A 20,764-nucleotide genomic window follows, 5' to 3' on the forward strand; every position below is an offset into this window, starting at 1 on the left:
CATCACTAGGGATGCTAACTTAGTCATTCAGTTAAGGTACTATACTTTTTGAGGAACTATTTTATAAATTATTCAATATTTTCCCTTCTCCTTAAAAAAGTTTTATGGAAACTCCTTGTTTAAAGAAAAGACATAATGTAGTCTCACCCTTCACTTGAAATCCCTTCCTTTCAGCTCTAAACACCAGGGAGATTAAACAACATGAAATGACAATATTTAGAGAAGCTTGTCATGGAAAAGAAGACACAAGGAGAATGATACAAATGTATGTTTCTTCTAAATAAATTCTTAAAATCCTGTGGTAGGTCAATAGTGCATAATAGAATTTAATGGCATGCCTTTCCTTTATTAGAAGATTAACAGTTTCAAAAAAATAGTTATTTGGTTTTAAAATGATGCCTGAGGAATTGGATGGTAATGAGGAAGTAGAAAGAAAAATGTGTACTTGAAATAAAAACCAGCTCTTTTAGGTGTAAAACAAATACTGAACATGCCATTGTTCAATATCATAAGTCTGAGTTTTTGTATGCTCACTCTAAACACAAAAGTGTCAATTTAGCCTGTTCAGATAAAAGCACAAAGATTCTCTCTTCATGCATTCTCCAACTCCATCCCAGCCAAGGAATAAGTCTTAGGAAACTGACTTTCATTCCTTGAATTCATAAATCTGGTTTTGATTGTCACACTTCTGTAGATACCAAGTTAGAACATGATGTGCAGTTAGGAACCACATTATTTCATTACATTAAATTTATTTCTATAATTATAAACTATTTTTAAAGAAAATCTGGGAGTATAAATTGGTTATTCAAGCTTAATTGGAGTGTTTTATAGAATTTGTTTCAGTAAAACATCTGTTTCAGTGGTTTAAAAAGCTAACTTGAAAACTCAATATATAAAACAGTGCCTAAGCATCAGGGAAGGGAATACTGGAGAGGGAGGTCCTAGAACCCTGATTACTCTTCCTCTTCCGTGGTGTTAGAGGTGTTTAAGTAGCCCCTTTAAAAAGTCACAGCTCAAACCAAAGGTAAATGCCTTCAAGAGTTCTCAATATTTACCATTACCTTTCACATCTTTTAATAAAACAGTTTTTGGGAGAAACATGAAGCATATAGGTGTCTTTATTGAGGGTGTGCCAAAAGATGAATTATGGGCTTTAGAATACAAATGAACTTCTCTATAAAATAGATCAATCAGAATAAAATATGTTTCTTTAAAAAATTATGGGAACAAAACTGAATTATCTTTTTTTCCTCTCCATTCTAGAAATTACATAGCTGTCTGTATTTCACAGTAGCAAACTCATGTGAATAATAAAAGACAAGCTATGGTTCTCACCTGAAAGTGGCCACAAAGTTCACTGTGGGCCAGCCCAAGACAAAGGATTTCATGGCATTGGTGTTGCCTTCTCCCACTTCATCCACACAGCTTGCTGTCCACATGTCACTTAATTTTATTTTATTTTTTATCTTAAAGTTATTGTTATATCTAGAAAGAGAAAAACCAGATAGGATTTCTTGTTATTTTGTTTCTTAAATTTTATGAGAACTTCCATACATGTGATAAGAAGACAGTTTTACTAACCATAGGCAAAGAATGTCTTATTCATTGTTTTTACCTTCAGTGAATTGTAACATGTTCGGTTACCTTAGCCTAAAAAGGCCTTTGAAACATATGACATATTGGTCCTGATGCTTGCATTTATGGTAGCAAATAGCCATAAACTGGCAATTTTATTTTCTATATGTTGAGCATTGCATTTGGATTAAAAATCTAATTTTAAACTTATTGCTGTTAAAAAAAGTTAATTCATTTATTACTTATAACTTGTTTATTTCCAAAAATATCTAAATATCTGGGTAGAGATTAAACATAAACATTATTTATTAAAATATTTATAAAATTTCCACCTTGTATACACTAAAAATATAACCAGGAATTAGAGAAATTTACAATGCATTTCCAACTGAGTAGCTTTATGACTTTCTAGTCTTTACAAGCAAAGATTATTTTAAATTTCCTTTAAAAAATTTTTTTTCTTACCACCTCCCTTATATTGTGGCTAAAACTGAAAAAAACTATAGCCTAAAAATAGACCTTAAACTAAACTGGAAAAAAAGAGGCCAGGAAGTAATATTTAAAGTAGAGTTGATATAATTGATATTTATCTCTCGATACCCAGAAAGTGATCTACTTTTAAGCTGGCAATGAAACTGCTTTTTGAATTTCTATCTAATCCTCCTTACAACCCTGGTATTGAAACCATCATTCTCTTGACCTACTTTACAGATTTAATGCTTATAATGGACCTGAGACTTAAACAGTTAGAAGGCACTGGTTAAGGATAAAGAGAATGCCCTAGGAAACCTCAGTACTTTCTATCATTCAGAACCATTTACAGAAACACTAAAAGCTAAAATGAAAATCAGATACTTCATATTCCTAAAACTCCTCATGGAATATTTAAAGCTAAAGTTCTTCAGTAGAATTTATAAAATGAAACAGGATTTTTAAGGAGCCTTTACATGAATGATAATCTAGATTCAAAGCCTAATCTATATTTCCTGTAAGGCAAACAGTGTAAATATAATAGAAAAGTGCCTTGTGGCATAATGACTTCATTCTTTATTTCAATATTTTCCATCCTATTGCTATAAATCATTAGATTTTTTTTAAGTAAAATCTTACTTTTTCTCTTAAAAATCTTACTTCTTGATGGCAGCTATTTAAGGTAATATAAAATTGAAACTATGAATCTTTTGGGAGGAACAGTGTGTTACATATTGAGTTTTTTTTTTTTTAATGCAGGCTTCTCTTTATATTAGAAACATCAGATACCATGTGGGAACTTGTATATCTATTCATCTGGAAAAAAGTCATTCCAATAATGCCTTCCCTAGATCAATAAACTGTCAAGACTGTCTACTTCCTTATATTAATACAAAAAAACAAGGAGCTATCTAAAAGTGTAAACAACACTTTCATTCTAATGGTCAATACTTATTGAGAACTTATCATTTACCAGTAATTGTTAACATGTTACACGTATTAGTTTAATCCTCAAACAGTTTTATAGACAAGAAAATGTTGTCACAGGGAGACTAAGTAATTTGCTAGAAGTCCAACAGATTAACTAGCAGAGCTAGAATCTGAACCTGAGCAGGGTTGACTCTTGAGCTTTCTTATGCTCATAACCATTATGTATCTATAAAAAGTCCTGCGGACATGGCCATTCTTAAAAAGCACCTGGAGGGGACTGTGTCTCCATGAAGTTTTCTTCAGCTTTATTATCTTAAACCTTCAGTTCAGTTTAGTTGCTCAGTCCTGTTTAACTCTGCAGCCCCATGGACTGCAGCAAGCCAGGCTTCTCTGTCTTTCACCAACTACCAGAGCTTACTCAAACTCATGCTCATCAAGTCGGTGATGCCACCCAACCATTTCATCCTCTATCATCCCCTTCTCCTCCCACCTTCAATCCTTCCCAGCATCAGGGTCTTTTCCATTGAGTCAGTTCTTTGCATGAGGGGGCCAAAGTATTGGGGTTTCAGCTTCAGCATCAGTCCTTCCAATGAATATTCAGGACTGGTTTCCTTTAGGTTAGACTGGTTGCATCTCCTTGCTGTCCAAGGGACTCTCAAGACTCTTCTTCAACACCACAGTTCAAAAGCATCAATTCTTTTGCGCTCAGCTTTCTTCAGAGTCCAATTCTCACATCCATACATGACTACTAGAAAATCCATAGCTTTGACTAAAAGGACTTTTGTTGGCAAAGTAATGTCTCTGATTTATAACAGGCTGTCTAGGTTGGTCATAGCTTTTCTTCCAAAGAGCAAACGTCTTTTAATTTCATGGCTATAGTCACCATCTGCAGTGATTTTGGAGCCCCCCAAAATAAAGTCTCTCACTGTTTCCACTGTTTCCCCATCTATTTGCCATGAAGTGACTGAACCAGTTGCCATGATCTTAATTTTCTGAATGTTGAGCTTTAAGCCAACTTTTTCACTCTCCTCTTTAACTTTCATCAAGAGGCTCTTTAGTTCTTCACTTTCTGCCATAAGGGTGGTATCATCTGCATATCTGAGGTTATTGATATTTCTCCCGCAATTTTGATTCCAGCTTGTGATTCATCCAACCCAGCATTTCGTATGATATACGCTGCATATACGTTAAATAAGCACAGAGACAACATGCAGCCTTGATGTACTCCTTTCCCAATTTTGAACCAGTGTGTTGTTCCATGTCCAGTTCTAACTGTTGCTTCTTGACCTGCATACAGATTTCTCAGGAGGCAGGTAAGGTGGTCTGGCATTCCCATGACTTTAAGAATTTTCCACAGTTTGTTGTGATCCACACAGTCAAAGGCTTTGACATAGTCAATAAAGCAGAAGTAGATGTAGATGTTTTTCTGGAACTCTCTTGCTTTTTCGATGATCCAATTGATGTTGACAATTTGATCTCTGATTCCCTTGCCTTTTCTAAATCCAGCTTGGACATCTGGAAGTTCATGGTTCACATACTATTGAAGCCTGGCTTGGAGAATTTTGAGCATTACTTTGTTAGTATGTGAGATTAGTGCAATTGTGTGGTACTTTGAACATTCTTTGGCATTGCCTTTCTTTGGGATTGGAATGAAGATTGACTTTTTTCCAATCCTGTGGCCACTGCTGAGTTTTCCAAATTTGCTGGCATGTTGAGTGCAGCACTTTCACAGCATCATCTCTTAGGATTTGAAATAGCTCAACCAGAATTCCATCACCTCCACTAACTTTGTTCATAGTGATGCTTCCTAAGGCCCACTTGACTTCTCATTCCAGGATGTCTGGCTCTAGATGCATGATCACACCATCATGGTTATCTGGGTCATGAAGATCTTTTTTGTATAGTTCTTCTGTATATTCTTGTCACTCTTCTTAATATCTTCTGCTTCTGTTAGGTCCATACAATTTCTGTCCTTTATTGTTCCCATCTTTACATGAAATGTTCCCTTGGTATCTCTAATTTTCTTAAAGATATCTCTAGTCTTTCCCATTCTATTGTTTTCCTCTATTTCTTTGCATTGATTACTGAGGAAGGCTTTCTTATCTCTCCTTGCTATTCTTTGGAACTCTGCATTCAAATGGGTGTATCTTTCCTTTTCTCCTTTGCCTTTAGTTTCTCTTCTTTTCTCAGTTATTTATAAGGCCTCCTCAGACAACCGTTTTGTCCTTTGCATTTCTTTTTCTTGGGGATGGTCTTGATCACTGCCTCCTGTACAGTGCCATGAACCTTTGTCCATAGTTCTTCAGGCAGTCTATCACATCTAATCCCTTGATTCTATTTGTCACTTACACTGTATAATCGTAAGGAATTGGATTTAGGTCAAATCCCTTAGAAGAAATGGAGTAGCCACATAGTCAACAAGAGAGTCCAAAATGCAGTATTTGGATGCAATCTCCAATATGACAGAATGATCTCAGTTCGTTTCCACGGCAAACCATTCAGTATCACAGTAATCCAAGTCTATGTCTCGACCAGTAATGCTGAAGAAGCTGAAGTTGAATGTTTTTATGAAGATCTACAAGGACTTCTAGAACTAACACCCCAAAACGATGTCCTTTTTATTAGGACTGGAATGCAAAGGTAGGAAGTCAAGAGATACCTGGAGTAACAGGCAAATTCGGTTTTGGAGTACAAAATGAAGCAGGGCAGAGGCTAAGAGAATTTTGCCAAGAGAACACACTGGTCATAGCAAACAATTTCTTCCAACAACACAAGAGACAACTCTACACATGGACATACCAGATGGTTAATACCTGTATCAGATTGACTATAGTCTTTGCAGCCAAAGATGGAGAAGCTCTATACAGTTAGAAAAAACAAGACTGGGAGCTGACTGTGGCTCAGATCATGAACTACTTATTGCCAAATTCAGACTTAAATTGAAGAAAGTAGGGAAAACCACTAGACCATTCAGGTATGACCTAAATCTTAAACCTTACTCTTCTAAATCTCCTTACCTACAAGGCTTTCTGATGGGACTCATTTTTTTTTATGGACTTGGGGGACAAATCTCATGAACATTTATGTCCATAAAGCTAGAAGTACTAGTTTAAAAATATTTAAAACTAGCATTTCAATTTATATTAAGATGGAGAGCCTTAGGGTCACAGAGTGTTTCTTCAGATTTTTCACTTTAATTTTTAATAGTATTAGATTATTCCAATAGAAATTTAAAAGTATGAATTCTAGATTTCACTCCATTCCAAGATGGAGATGTTCTATTAAATACATTTTGGGGTAGAGAACATGTTATATTCCATGAGTGTCTGATGGTAATCCTTTTAGTAATGAATTAATAATTGGAACTTTTTTTCTCTGCATCTTTTTGACCTACATAGAATTCATCATTACTTCTATATTTCTTTCAGGAAATAGAATATGAGAATAGTTATGGTTTAAGAGAGTATGAACTATCTCCATTCCTTGTGTATGCTCAGTCGTGCCTGACTTATTGTGACCCCATGGACTGTAACCCATCAGGCTTCTCTGTCCATGGACTTCCTGAGGCAAGAATACTGGAGTGAGTTGCCATTTCCTTCTGCAGGGGATCTTCCCAATTCAGGGATCAAACACGTGTCTTTTGTGTCTCCTGCATTGGAAGGTGGATTCTTTATCACTGTGCCACCTGAGAAGCCCTTTTATTTCCTTTTTTGTATATCCAAATAGGTGCTCTAAGGCTATTAACACAGGGGATATATCAGCTTCTTTCTAAATACAGTGATGCTCAAACATTGTTTTAAAAAATGTAAAGACACAATTCTATAGGAAAATAAATTTTAATTTACCTTTCTAATGAATATCAAAAGTGGTCCTTAAGGTCACATCTAGCTTTAATATTAATACTTGTTTAATTCAATATGGAAAAGAATGACAATAAACTCAAAAACAATTTTAGGCAAACATTGTCAACATTCTACATGAAATGGAGTAAATAAAATACCTTAGCCAAAGAAAGACTTTTAAAACATTCTGTATTATTGTACTCACTAAAATCCACTTATTTTGACTAAATAAATATGTGGCAGTTGGCCAACTATTTATCCCCCCTGAGTTTATTTCTATAGTATCAACTTAAGGACTGAAAGCAGTTTCCAAATGGAGCCTGAAGATGAGCTGAGGCAATATTGAACGTAAGGTAGTTAGTCTGGTCACTAAGTATATTAAGTACTAAATAACTCAGTTATTTAGAACTGAGTAATAAAAGTGATAGGGAGGACATACATTTAGTGTATCAGGGGACTATTTCTTGGTCGCTATTTCAGAAAGAATAAATTATCTCTTATTAAGAAGGATCTGTCAGTATATTAAAATGTTTGATACACATATATATATGTATATATCAGCAATTTCCTGAACAACTGTGGTAAAAGTTTTGCAAGATGGCAGATTTTATTTGTTGTTTAATTGCTGAGTCAAGTCCACTTCTTTGCAACTCCATGGACTGCAGCACACCAGGGTTCTTTATCCTCCTCTGTCTCCTGGAGTTTGCTTAAATTTATGCCCATTGAGTCAGTGATCCTATACTGATGTCAGTACTCAACAGTAATGATTATCTCCTCAAATATACGTTTTCTCTATGTCAAGGAGAAAGAGTTCATGCCCTCACAAAATTAATTTAGACCACTCATACTCTTTAATATCCCCAACTATAGATAGTTATCTCCTCAAATATACGTTTTTTTCTATGTCGAGAGAGTTCATGCCCTCACAAAATTAATTTAGACCACTCATACTCTTTAATATCCCCAACTATAGATAGTACTTAAAAATTCAACAATCCCACTTCTGTATATTTATCAAAGAACTGAAATCAGGATCTAGAAGAGATACTAGCACTTTCACGTTCAATTAAGCACTATTTACAATAGGCAAGATGTGGAATAGTATTGTGTAAATGTGTAAATGGCTATGGTTTTTCCAGTGGTCATGGTGTGGATGTGAGAGTTGGACTGTGAAGAAAGCTGAGCACCGAAGAATTGATGCTTTTGAACTGTGGTGTTGGAGAAGACTCTTGAGAGTCCTTGGACTGCAAGAGATCCAACCAGTCCATTCTGAAGGAGATCAGCCCTGGGATTTCTTTGGAAGGAATGATGCTAAAGCTGAAACTCCAGTACTTTGGCCACCTCATGCGAAGAGTTGACTCATTGGAAAAGACTCTGATGCTGGGAGGGATTGGGGGCAGGAGAAGAAGGGGATGACCGAGGATGAGATGGCTGGATGGCATCACTGACTCGATGGATGTGAGTTTGAGTGAACTCCAGGAGTTGGTGATGGACAGGGAGGCCTGGAGTGCTGCAATTCATGGGGTTGTAAGGAGTCGGACATGACTGAGCGACTGAACTGAACTGAACTAAACTGCATCCCTGGAATAAATCCCACTTGATCACAATGTAAGATCTTTTCTTTGTACTGTTTAATTCAGTTTCCTAATATTTTGTTAAGGATTTTTGCATGTATATTCATCAAGGATATTGGCCTGTAATTTTCTTTTCTCTTTTTTAGTGTCTCAGTCTAGTTTAGTATCAAGGTAATGGTGGCCTTGGAGAATGAGTTTGGGAGACTGAGGAAGAAAGGAATTAGCTCTTATTTATATGTTTGGTGGAATTTCCCTGTGAAGTCATCTGGTCCTGGACTGTTGTTTGCTAGTAGATTTTTAAAAATTACAAACCCAATTTTAGTACTAGTAATCAATCTGTTCAAACTGTCTGTTTTCTCTTGATACAGTGTTAGCAGGTTGCATGTTTTTCAACATTTGCATATTTTTTCTATGTTGTCTAATTTGTTGGCATACAACTATTCACAGGATTTTTTTTTGTTGTTATCTCTGTGGTATTGATTGTTATTTCTCCTCTTTCATTTCTTTTTTGTGTCCTGTCCCTTTTCTTCTTGATGAGTCTAGCTAACAGTTTATCAATTTTATCTTTTCAAAGAATTAGCTATTTCACTGGTCTCTTTGCGACCCCATGAATTGCAGCATGCCAGGCCTCCCTGTCCATCACCAACTCCCGGAGTTCACTCAGACTCACATCCATCGAGTCCGTGATGCCATCCAGCCATCTCATCCTCTGTCGTTCCATTCTCCTCCTGCCTCCGATCCCTCCCAGCATCAGAGTCTTTCCCAATGAGTCAACTCTTCGCATGAGGTGGCCAAAGTATTGGAGTTTCAGCTTTGGCGTCATTCATTTCAAAGAACACCCAGGACTGATCTTGAGAATGGACTGGTTGGATCTCCTTGCAGTCCAAGGGACTCTCAAGAGTCTTCTCCAACACCACAGTTCAAAAGCATCAATTCTTCGGTGCTCAGCTTTCTTCACAGTCCAACTCTCACATCTATACATGACTACTGGAAAAACCATAGCCTTGACTAGATGGACCTTTGTTGGCAAAGTAATGTCTCTGCTTTTCAATATGCTATCTAGGTTGGTCGTAACTCGTTCCAAGGAGTAAGCGTCTTTTAATTTCATGGCTGCAATCACCATCTGTAGTGATTTTGGAGCGCAAAACAGGTTAGGTTGTTTATTTGAGATTTTACTTGTTTCCTGAGGAAGGGCTGTATTGATGTTAGCTCCCCATAGAACTCTCTGTGTTAGTCACTCAGTCATGTCCAACTCTTTGCAACTCCACGGACTGTGGCTCGCCAGGCTTCTCTGTCCATGGGATTCTCCAAGCAAGAATACTGGAGTGGATTGCTATTCCTTTCTCCAGAGGAACTTCCCAAACCAGGGATCAAATCCTGGACTCCTGCATTGCAGGCAGGTTCTTTACCATTTGAGCTACAGGGAAGTTACATACAACTGCTCTGCTGCATATCATAAATTCAGAAGCATTGTTTCCATTTTTATTTGTCTCAAGATACTTTCTGATTTCTTCATCAGCCCATTGGTTTTCTGTAGCACACTGTTTACTCTCCATGTATCTGTGATTTTCCCATTTTTCTTTTTGTAATTGATTTCAAGTTTCATATAGTTGTGATTGGAAGATAGTTGATATAACTTCTCTCCTGTTAAAATCTGTTGACACTTGTATTTTGGCCTAGAATGTGAACTATCCTGGAGAAGGTTTTATGTGTACATCAAAAGAATGTGTATTTTGCTGGTGTTTTGATTGGAGTGTGCTATTGTTCAGTCGCTCAGTCCTGACTCTTTGCAACCTCACGGACTGCAGCACGCCAGGCCTTCCTGTTCATCACCATCTCCTGGAACTTGCTCAAACTGATGTCCATTGAGTTGGTGATGCCATCCAACCATCTCATCCTCTGTTGTTCCCTTCTCCTTCTGCCTTCAATCTTTCTCAGCATCAGGGTCTTTTCTAATGAGTTGGCTTTTTGCATTAAGTGGCCAAAGTATTGGCACTTCAGCTTTAGCATCAGTCCTTCCAATGGTTTGATCTCCTCACAGTCCAAGGGACTCTCAAGAGTCTTCTCCAACACCACAGTTCAAAAGCATCAATTCTTCGGCGCTCAACCTTCTTTATGGTCCAACTCTCACATCCACACCTGACTGCTGGAAAAACCATGGCTTTGACTGTATGGACCTTTGTTGGCAAAGGAATGTCTCAATTTTTAATATGCTATCTAGGTTTGTCATAGCTTTTCTTCCAAGGAGTAAGCATCTTTTAATTTCATGGCTGCAGTCACCAACTGCAGGGATTTTTGAGTGTGCTATAGCTATCAATTAAGCCTACCTAGTATATTATACCGTTTAAGACCACTGTTGCCTTAATAATTTTGTCTGAATGATCTATCCTTTGAGGTAAGTGGCGTGTTACTATCTCCGACTATTACTGTAGTATTGTCAGTTTCTCCTTTATGTCTTTTAATAGTTGCCTGATATATTTAGGTGCTCCTGTATTGGGTCCATGTATGTCAATCAGTATAATATCTTCTTGTATTGATCCCTTTATTATAAAATAATGCCTGTCTTTGTCTTTTGTTAAATAGCTTTGTTTTAAAGTTTAGTTTATCTATATGAGTACTGCTATTCCAGCTTTCTTTTTTTTCCCATTTGCACGAAATATCTCTTTCTATCCCCTCACTTTCAGGCTATTTGTGTCATTAGCTCTGAAGTGAGTCTCATGTAGGTTCATATAGATGGATCTTGGATTTTTAATCCCATCAGTCAGTCTACTTTTCTGATGTATTTTTTCCAATCACATTTAACGTCATTATTGATAGGCAGGTACTCTTACTGCCTTTTTGTTACTTGTTTTCTGGTTGTTCTGTAGTTTGCTATTCCTTTTTTTCTTCTGTTTGCTATTTTTCCTGTGGTGTGATGACTTTCTTCAGTGGAACGTTTGTATTACTTTTTTTGTTTTTAGTGTTTATTTATCTATTGTAGGTGTTTGGTTTGTGACTACCATGGGGCTCATATATTGCCTTGTACCTACTTATTTTATTTTTTAAAATTCATTTTAATTGGAGGCTAATTACTTTACAATATTGTATTGGTTTTGCCATATTTTGACATGAATCCGCCACGGGTGTACACGTGTTCCCCATCCTCAACCCCACTCCCACCTCCCTCCCTATACCATCCCTCTGGGTTATTGCAGTGCACCAGCCCCGAGTATCCTGTATCGTGCATCAAACCTGGACTGGCAATTCGTTTCACCTATGATATTACACATGTTTCAATGCCATTCTCCCAAATCATCCCACCCTTGCCCTCTCCCACAGAGTCCAAAAGACTGTTCTATACATCTGTGTCTCTTTTGCTGTCTTGCATACAGGGTTATCATTACCATCTTTCTAAATTCCATATATATGCATTAGTATACTATATTGGTGTTTTTCTTTCTGGCTTACTTCACTCTGTATAATCGGCTCCAGTTTCATCCACCTCATTAGAACGGATTCAGATGTATTCTTTTTAATGGCTAACACTCCATTGTCTATATGTACCACACTTATCCATTCATCTGCTGATGGACATCTAGGTTGCTTCCATGTGCTGGCTATTATAAATAGTGCTGTGATGAACACTGGGTTACACATGTTTCTCTCAGTTCTGGTTTCCTCAGTGTATATGCCCAGCAGTGGGATTGCTGCGATGTATGGCAGTTCTATTTCCAGTTTTTTAAGGAATCTCCACACTGTTCTCCATAGTGGCTGTACTAGTTTGCTTTCCCACCAACAGTGTAAGAGGGTTCCCTTTACTCCACACCCTCTCCAGCATTTATTGCTTGTGGACTTTTGGATAGCAGCCATTCTGACTGGCGTGAAATGGTACCTCATTGTGGTTTTGATTTGCATTTCTCTGATAATGAGTGATGTTAAGCATCTTTTCATGTGTGTGTTAGCCATCTATATGTTTTCTTTGGAGAAATGTCTGTTTACTTCTTTGGCCCATTTTTTTTTGATTGGGTTGTTTATTTTTCTGGAATTGAGGTGCAGGAGTTGTTTGTATATTTTTGAGATTAATTCATTGTCAGTTGCTTCATTTGCTATTATTTTCTCCCATTCTGAAGGCTGTCTTTTCATCTTGCTTATAGTTTCCTTTGTTGTGCAAAAGGTTTTAATTTTAATTAGGTCCCATTTGTTTATTTTTGCTTTTATTTCCAGTATTCTGGGAGGTGGGTCTTAGAGGATCCTGCTGTGATGTATGTCAGAGAGTGTTTTGCCTATGTTCTCCTCTAGGAGTTTTATAGTTTCTGGTCTTACATTTAGATCTTTAATCCATTTTGAGTTTATTTTTGTGTACGTGTTAGAAAGTGTTCTAGTTTCATTCTTTTACAAGTGGTTGACCAGTTTTCCCAGCACCACTTGTTAAAGAGATTGTCTTTACTCCATTGTATATTCTTGCCTCTTTTGTCAAAGATAAGGTGTCCATAGATGTGTGGATTTATCTCTGGGCTTTTTATTTTGTTCCATTGATCTGTATTTCTGTCTTTGTGGCAGTACCATACTGTCTTGATGACTGTGGCTTTGTAGTAGAGCCTGAAGTCAGGCAGGTTGATTCCTCCAGTTCCATTCTTCTTTCTCAAGATTGGTTTGGCTATTCAAGGTTTTTTGTATTTCCATACAACTTGTGAAATTATTTGCTCTAGTTCTCCAAAAACTACCGTTGGTAGCTTCATAGGGATTACACTGAATCTATAGATTGCTTTGGGTAGTATACTCATTTTCACTATATTGATTCTTCTGAACCATGAACACAGTATATTTCTCCATCTATTAGTGTCCTCTTTGATTTCTTTCACCAGTGTTTTATAGTTTTCTATATATAGGTCTTTTGTTTCTTTAGGTGATATATTCCTAAGTATTTTATTCTTTTCGTTGCAATGGTGAATGGAATTGTTTCCTTAATTTCTTTCTATTTTCTCACTATTAGTGTATAGGAATGCAAGGGATTTCTGCGTGTTGATTTTATATCCTGCAACTTACTATATTCATTGATTAGCTCTAGTAATTTTCTGATGGAGTCGTTAGGGCTTTCCATGTAGAGAATCATGTCATCTGCAAACAGTGAGAGTTTTACTTCTTCTTTTCCAATTTGGATTCCTTTTATTTCTTTTTCTGCTCTGATTGCTGTGGCCAAAACTTCCAAAACTATGTTGAATAGTCGTGGTGAGTGGCCACCCTTGTCTTGTTCCTGACTTTAGGGGAAATGCTTTCAATTTTTTACCATTGAGGATAATGTTTGCTGTGGGTTTGTCATATATTGGTTTTATTATGTTGAGGTATGTTCCTTCTATTCCTGCTTTCTGGAGAGTTTTTATCATAAATGGATGTTGAATTTTGTCAAAGGCTTTCTCTGCATCTATTGAGATAATCATATGGCTTTCATTTTTCAATTAGTTAATGTAGTATATTACATTTGATTGATTTGCAGATATTGAAGAATCCTTGCATCCCTGGGATAAAGCCCATTTAGTCATGATGTATGATCTTTTTAATGTGTCATTGGATTCTGATTGCTAGAATTTTGTTAAGCATTTTTCCATCTATGTTCATCAGTGATACTGGCCTGTAGTTTTCTCTTTTTGTGGCATCTTTGTCAGGTTTTGGTATTAAGGTGATGGTAGCCTCATAGAATGAGTTTGGAAGTTTACCTTCCTCTGCAATTTTCTGGAAGAGTTTGAGTAGGATAGGTGTTAGCTCTTCTCTAAATTTTTGGTAGAATTCAGCTGTGAAGCCGTCTGGACCTGGGCTTTTGTTTGCTGGAAGATTTCTGATTACAGTTTCAATTTCCGTGCTTGTGATGGGTCTGTTAAGATTTTCTATTTCTTCCTGGCTCAGTTTTGGAAAGTTGTACTTTTCTAAGAATTTGTCCATTTCTTCCACGTTGTCCATTTTATTGGCATATGATTGCTGATAGTAGTCTCTTATGATCCTTTGTATTTGTGTTGTCTGTTGTGATCTCTCCATTTTCATTTCTAATTTTATTAATTTGATTTTCTGCCTTTGTTTCTTGATGAGTCTGGCTAATGGTTTGTCCATTTTATTTATCCTCTCAAATAACCAGCTTTTGGCTTTGTTGATTTTTGCTATGGTCTCTTTTGTTTCTTTTGCATTTATTTCTGCCCTAATTTTTAAGATTTCTTTCCTTCTACTAACCCTGGGGTTCTTCATTTCTTTCTTTTCTAGTTGCTTTAGGTGTATAGTTAGGTTATTTATTTGATTTTTTTCTTGTTTCTTGAGGTATGCCTGTATTGCTATGAACCTTCCCCTTAGCACTGCTTTTACAGTGTCCCACAGGTTTTGGGTTGTTGTGTTTTCATGCTTATTCGTTTCTGTGCATGTTTGGTTTCTTTTTTGATTTCTTCTGTGATTTGTTGGTTATTCAGCAGTGTGTTGTTCATCCTCCATATGTTGGAATTTTTAATAGTTTTTCTCCTGTAATTGAGATCTAATCTTACTGCATTGTGGTCTGAAAAGATGCTTGGAATGATTTCAATTTTTTTGAATTTACCAAGGCTAGCTTTATGGCCCAGGATGTGATCTATCCTGGAGAAGGTTCTGTGTGTGCTTGAGGAAAAAGTGAAATTCATTGTTTTGGGGTGAAATGTCCTATAGATATCAATTAGGTCTAACTGGTCTATCGTATCATTTAAAGTTTGTGTTTCCTTGTTAATTTTCTGATTAGTTGATCTATCCACTGTGTTACTGTTATTTTCCCCCTTCATACTTGTTAGCATTTGTCTTACATATTGCGGTGCTCCTATGTTGGGTGCATATATATTTATAATTATTATATCTTCTTCTTGTATTGATCCTTTGATCATTATGTAGTGTCCTTGTCTCTTTTCACAGCCTTTGTTTTAAAGTCTATTTTATCTGATATGAATATTTCTTTTTTTTAATTATATTTTTACTTTATTTTACTTTACAATACTGTATTGGTTTTGCCATACATTGACATGAATCCGCCATGGGTGTATATGAGCTCCCTATTCCTGCTTTTTTTGATCGCTATTTGTGTGGAATATCTTTTTCCAGCCCTTCACTTTAAGTCTGTATGTGTCCCTTGTTTTGAGGTGGGTCTCTTGTAGACAACATATATAGGCGCTTGTTTTTGTACCCATGCAGCCAGTATTTGTCTTTTGGTTGGGGCATTCAACCCATTTACGTTTAAGGTAATTATTGATAAGTATGATCCCGTTGCCATTTACTTTATTGTTTTTGGTTCGCATTTATACACCCTTTTTGTGTTTCCTGTCTAGAGAAGATTCTTCAGCATTTGTTGGAGAGCTGGTTTGGTGGTGCTGAATTCTCTCAGCTTTTGCTTGTCTGTAAAGCTTTTGATTTCTCCTTCGTATTTGAATGAGATCCTTGCTGGGTACAATAATCTGGGCTGTAGGTTATTTTCTTTTATCACTCTAAGTATGTCCTGTCATTCCCTCCTGGCCAGAAGAGTTCCTATTGAAAGATCAGCTGTTATCCTTACGGGAATCCCCTTGTGTGTTATTTGTGTTTTTTCCCTTGCTGCTTTTAATATTTGTTCTTTCTGTTTGATGTTTGTTAAGTTGATTAATATATGTCTTGGGATGTTTTGCCTTGGGTTTATCCTGTTTGGGACTCTCTGGGTTTCTTGCACTTGGGTGATTATTTCCTTCCCCATTTTAGGGAAGTTTTCAACTATTATCTCAAGTATTTTCTCATGGTCTTTTTGTCTTCTTCTTCTGGGACTCCTATGATTCGAATGTTGGGGCATTTAACATTGTCCCAGAGGTCTCTGAAACTGTGCTCATTTCTTTTAATTCGTTTTTCTTTTTCCTCTCTGATTCATTTATTTCTACCATTCTATATTCTACCTCACTAATCTTATCTTCAGCCTCTGTTATTCTACTGTTGGTTCCCTCCAGAGTGTTTTTGATCTCATTTATTGCATTATTCATTATATATTGACTTTTTTATTTATTCTAGGTCCTTGTTAAACCTTTCTTGCATCTTCTCAATCCTTGTCTCCAGGCTATTTATCTGTGATTCCATTTTGATTTCAAGATTTTGGATCATTTTCACTATCATTATTTGGAATTCTTTATCAGGTAGATTCCCTATCTCTTCCTCTTTTGTTTGGTTTGGTGGGCATTTATCCTGTTCCTTTACCTGCTGGGTAGTCCTCTGTCTCTTCATCTTGTTTATATTGCTGCGTTTGGGGTGGTCTTTCTGTATTCTGGCAGTTTGTGGAGTTCTCTTTATTATGGAGTTTCCTCACTGTGGGTGGGGTTATACAGGTGGCTTGTCAAGGTTTCCTGGTTAGGGAAGCTTGTGTCAGTGTTCTGGTGGGTGGAGCTGGATTTCTTCTCTCTGGAGTGCAATGAAGTGTCCAGTAATAGGTTATGAGATGACAGTGAGTTTGGAGTGACTTTGGGCAGCCTGTATATTGAAGCTCAGGGCTATGTCCTGTGCTGCTGGAGAATTTGCATGGTATGTCTTACTCTGGAACTTGCTGGCCCTTGGGTGGTGCTTGGTTCAGTGTAGGCATGGAGGCGTTTGATGAGCTCCTGTTGATTAATGTTCCCTGGAGTCAGGAGTTCTCTGGTGTTCTCAGGATTTGGACTTAAGCCTTCTGCTTCTGTTTTTCAGTCTTATTTTTACAGTAGCCTCAAGACTTCTCCATCTATACAGCATTGTTGATAAAACATCTCCTTTTGAAGACAATGGGCTGCTTTTCTGGGTGCCTGATGTCCTCTGCTGGCATTCAGAAGTTGTTTTGTGGAATTTACTCAGCGTTCAAATGTTCTTTTGATGAATTTGTGGGGGAGAAAGTGGTCTCCCTGTCCTATTCCTCTGCCATCTTAGGACCGACCCCTGTACCTACTTATTTTAATCTATAGTCATTTAAGTGTAAACACACTCTAAAAAAATCTATATTTTTCTTCTTTCCCCACACTTTGTTTTTTGATGTCATCTTTTACAAGCTCACATTTATCTTTTAATTGTTTATTTTAAAAAATTTATTTATTTTAATTTGAGGCTAATTATTTTATAATATTGTGGGTTTTGCCATATATCGACATGAACCAGCCACGGATACACATGTGTCCCCCTAATCCTGATCCCCCCTCTCACCTCCCTCCCCATCCCATCCCTCTGGGTTGTCCTAGAGCACCAGCTTTGAGTGCCCTGTTTCATGCACTGAACTTGCACTGGTCCTCTATTTTACATGTGGTAATATACATGTTTCAATGCTATTCTCTCAAATCATCCCACCCTCACGTTCTCCCACATAGCACAAAATCTGTTCTTTACATCTGTGTCTCTTTTGCTGCCTTGCATATAGGGTTGTCGTTACCATCTTTCTAAATTCCATATATATGTGTCAATATACTGCATTGGTGTTTCTCTTTCTGACTTACTTCACGCTGTATAATAAGCTCCAATTTTATTCCTTTCATTTGAACTGACTCAAATGTGTTTTTTAAAATAGCTGAGTAATATTCCATTGTGTATATGCACCACAGCTTCTTTACCCATTCACTGGTCGATGGACATCTAGGTTGCTTCCATGTCCTAGCTATTGTAAACTGTGCTGCAATGAACATTGGGATACATGTATTTTTTTCAATTGCAGTTTCCTCAGTGTGTATGCCTAGCAGTGGGATTGCTGGGTTGTATGGCAGTTCTATTTCCAGTTTTTTCACCTTAACTGTTTATTTCAGTTATACTTGATTTTTATAATTTTTGCCCTTTAGACTTAGTACTAAGTCACTGATCCACAGGCTTTACTATATATTTTCCTTCACTAGTTGTATATTTCCTTTTCCATAATTTGTTACATCTTACTATGGAACTTTTTTTTCTACTAAGAGAGGACTCTTTAACATGTTTCAGAGTCAAGTTAGTATTGGTGAACTCCTAGTTTTTGCTTGCCTGAGTTCTTTGTCTTTTCTTCAATTCTGAATGACCATCTTGCGTATTCTAGGTTGGAGGTTTTTCCCTCTGAGCACTTTTAACTATATCATGCCATTCTGTTCTGGCCTGTAAAATTTCTGTAGAAAAAAATCAGGTGATAGCCTTATGGGGTCCCCTTGTATGTGACACTTTGTTTTTCTCTTGATGCCTTATTTTTGCCATTTTAATGTAACATGTCTTAGTGTGAGTCTCTTTGGTTTCATCTTATTTGGGACTCTGCTTCTTGCACCTGGTTATCTGTTTCCTTCTTCAGGTTTGGGAAGTTTTCAGCCATAATTTCCACAAATACATTTTTGGCCCCTTTCTGTCTTTTCCTTGGAACCACCACAATGCAAATGTTATTATGCTTGCTGTTTTCCCACAGTTTCTTTTAAATGTCATTATTTTCTAATTTTTTTTCTTTTTGATTGATGATTTTCATTATTCTATTTTCAAGATCACTAATGCCTTCTTTTGTATCATCGTCTGCTGTTAATTCCTTATGGTCTGTTTTTCATTTCAGTTATTGTATTCTTAAACTCTGACCAGTATTGTTTACATTTCCCACTTCCTTGTCAAAATTCTTTTTTTTTTTCTTTGCCCTCATGGATTCCTATAGTAATTTTTACCCTTTCCTATAATGAGAGATGTATATTATATCATGTTTAAATTTTTTTTTTTTTTTGCAGCCACGGTTTTCACTTTGGTTTATTTATTTATTTATTTTTTATGCTTATGTCTTTTTTATTTTTATTTTTTTTAGTTTTTTATTTTTTAAATTTTAAAATCTTTAATTCTTACATGCGTTCCCAAACATGAACCCGCCTCCCACCTCCCTCCCCATAACATCTTCTCACTGTGTTCATCTATCCTCTAGTTGTTTTTTAAAAGTTTTTTCTTGTTCTTTTGTTTGAAACAAATTCTTATTTCTTTTCATTTTGGTTAACTTTCTGTCTCTATGAAATGTGGTGAATAATTACCTATCCCAGTCTTGAAGATGTATCCTTGTGTGGGAGAATCACTGTTCAAGCCTATTCAAGTCAGTGTATCCCCAGTGGCTTTGGTGGGAGAGCTGGATCTCAACTGAGCATGGGTCGTATCATCCTCCTGGGTGTGTTGGCATCTATCACCTTGGAAAAAGGTAGGGTTGGAAATGGAGGGGCTAAAGCCAGAGCCAAGTGTGACCTGGGGCTTTTACTATGATCAGTGGCCATCACCATCCTACTGGTGGCAGGGTCAGGTCCAAAGTGTTGGGGCAGAAACCCTGAAGGTCAGATATAAGCTTGTTCTGTTCCCTCTAATTATGTATTCTCCCCTCTCCTAGCCATGGTACCTTCACTGCAGAGGGGAGTAGGAATGCAGAAAGAGAGGTTTAGAGCAGGCAGTTGGTGCAACTAGGGCAAGCACCAGGATGGCTCCAGCATGCCAGTGAGATCTGCAGATAGCTCCTGATCCATTGCCTTCCATGAGTGCCAGCAATAAACGTCCCTGCCACATTTAACTGCAGTGCTGAGTCTGAATTGCTCTGTCCTTCACAGGTGCACACTTGCTTTGGCAATATTAGCCTATATCCTAGTTGGTATTTGCACAGGAGCTGGAGGCAATGCTGAGGTATCCATTACTGTCAGAGCCCTCAGTACAGTTCAGTCGATCAGTCATGTCTGACTCTTTGCGACCCCATGAATCGCAGCACGCCAGGCCTCCCTGTCCATTACCATCTCCTGGAGTTCACTCAGACTCATGTCTATCGAGTCCGTGATGCCATCCAGACATCTCATCCTCGGTCGTCCCCTTCCCCTCCTGCCCCCAATCCCTCCCAGCATCAGCGTCTTTTCCAATGAGTCAACTCTTCGCGTGAGGTGGCCAAAGTACTGGAGCTTTAGCTTTAGCAGACCTAGGTAGTTTTAATCTGCTTCCTCTGCCTTGTTCTGAGAGTAATCAAGAGTGTGTCCATGTTCTTCACAGATGGGAGTCTCAGTCTCTTACACTCTCCTGTCAGTCAGTGGTTGTCAAACCAGCTGAGGGGATTTATCTTTCCGGTGCTGGCTGGTGTTCCCAGTATGTGGTTCAAACTCCTTAATCCCCAGGAAGGATATGCAAGCCCATGATTTACCCCTCCTCTTCTCTGTACATTCCTAGGGATGTGTGTCCTGACTTCATGGCTCTCCTTCCCTTCCTTTATGACTCTTGTGGATCTTTCTTCACAGCCTTGGTTGCCAAAGGGTCTTTCTGCTGGTCTCCAGGTACTTTCAGCGAGAACTCCTTCACATTAAGATGTACTTTTCATGTGTTGATGGAGGTAGGGGAGCTCAGCATCTTTCTAACCCACAATCTTGATTACCTCCCCATTCACATCTTATTTATGACATAGCATAACTTAAATGTGAGGGT

General features: G+C 37.4%; 1 protein-coding gene across 3 annotated transcripts in view; it reads right to left on the reverse strand.

Annotated features, from left to right (window-relative positions):
• Positions 1-20,764, reverse strand: part of ARHGAP20 (Rho GTPase activating protein 20) — a 210,550-nt gene that overhangs the window by 61,025 nt on the left and 128,761 nt on the right. For 2 of the 3 annotated variants that reach the window (XM_012095423.5, XM_042232908.2), the window contains exon 4: positions 1,339-1,488. In XM_012095423.5, coding sequence (XP_011950813.1) covers positions 1,339-1,488 — 150 coding nt within the window. Of the gene's footprint in view, positions 1-1,338; positions 1,489-20,764 lie in introns of those variants that run through there. The other variant, XM_042232910.2, reaches the window with a different exon arrangement.

The sequence above is a fragment of the Ovis aries genome, chromosome 15 (assembly GCF_016772045.2).
Source record: "Ovis aries strain OAR_USU_Benz2616 breed Rambouillet chromosome 15, ARS-UI_Ramb_v3.0, whole genome shotgun sequence".
Lineage (NCBI taxonomy): Eukaryota > Metazoa > Chordata > Mammalia > Artiodactyla > Bovidae > Ovis > Ovis aries.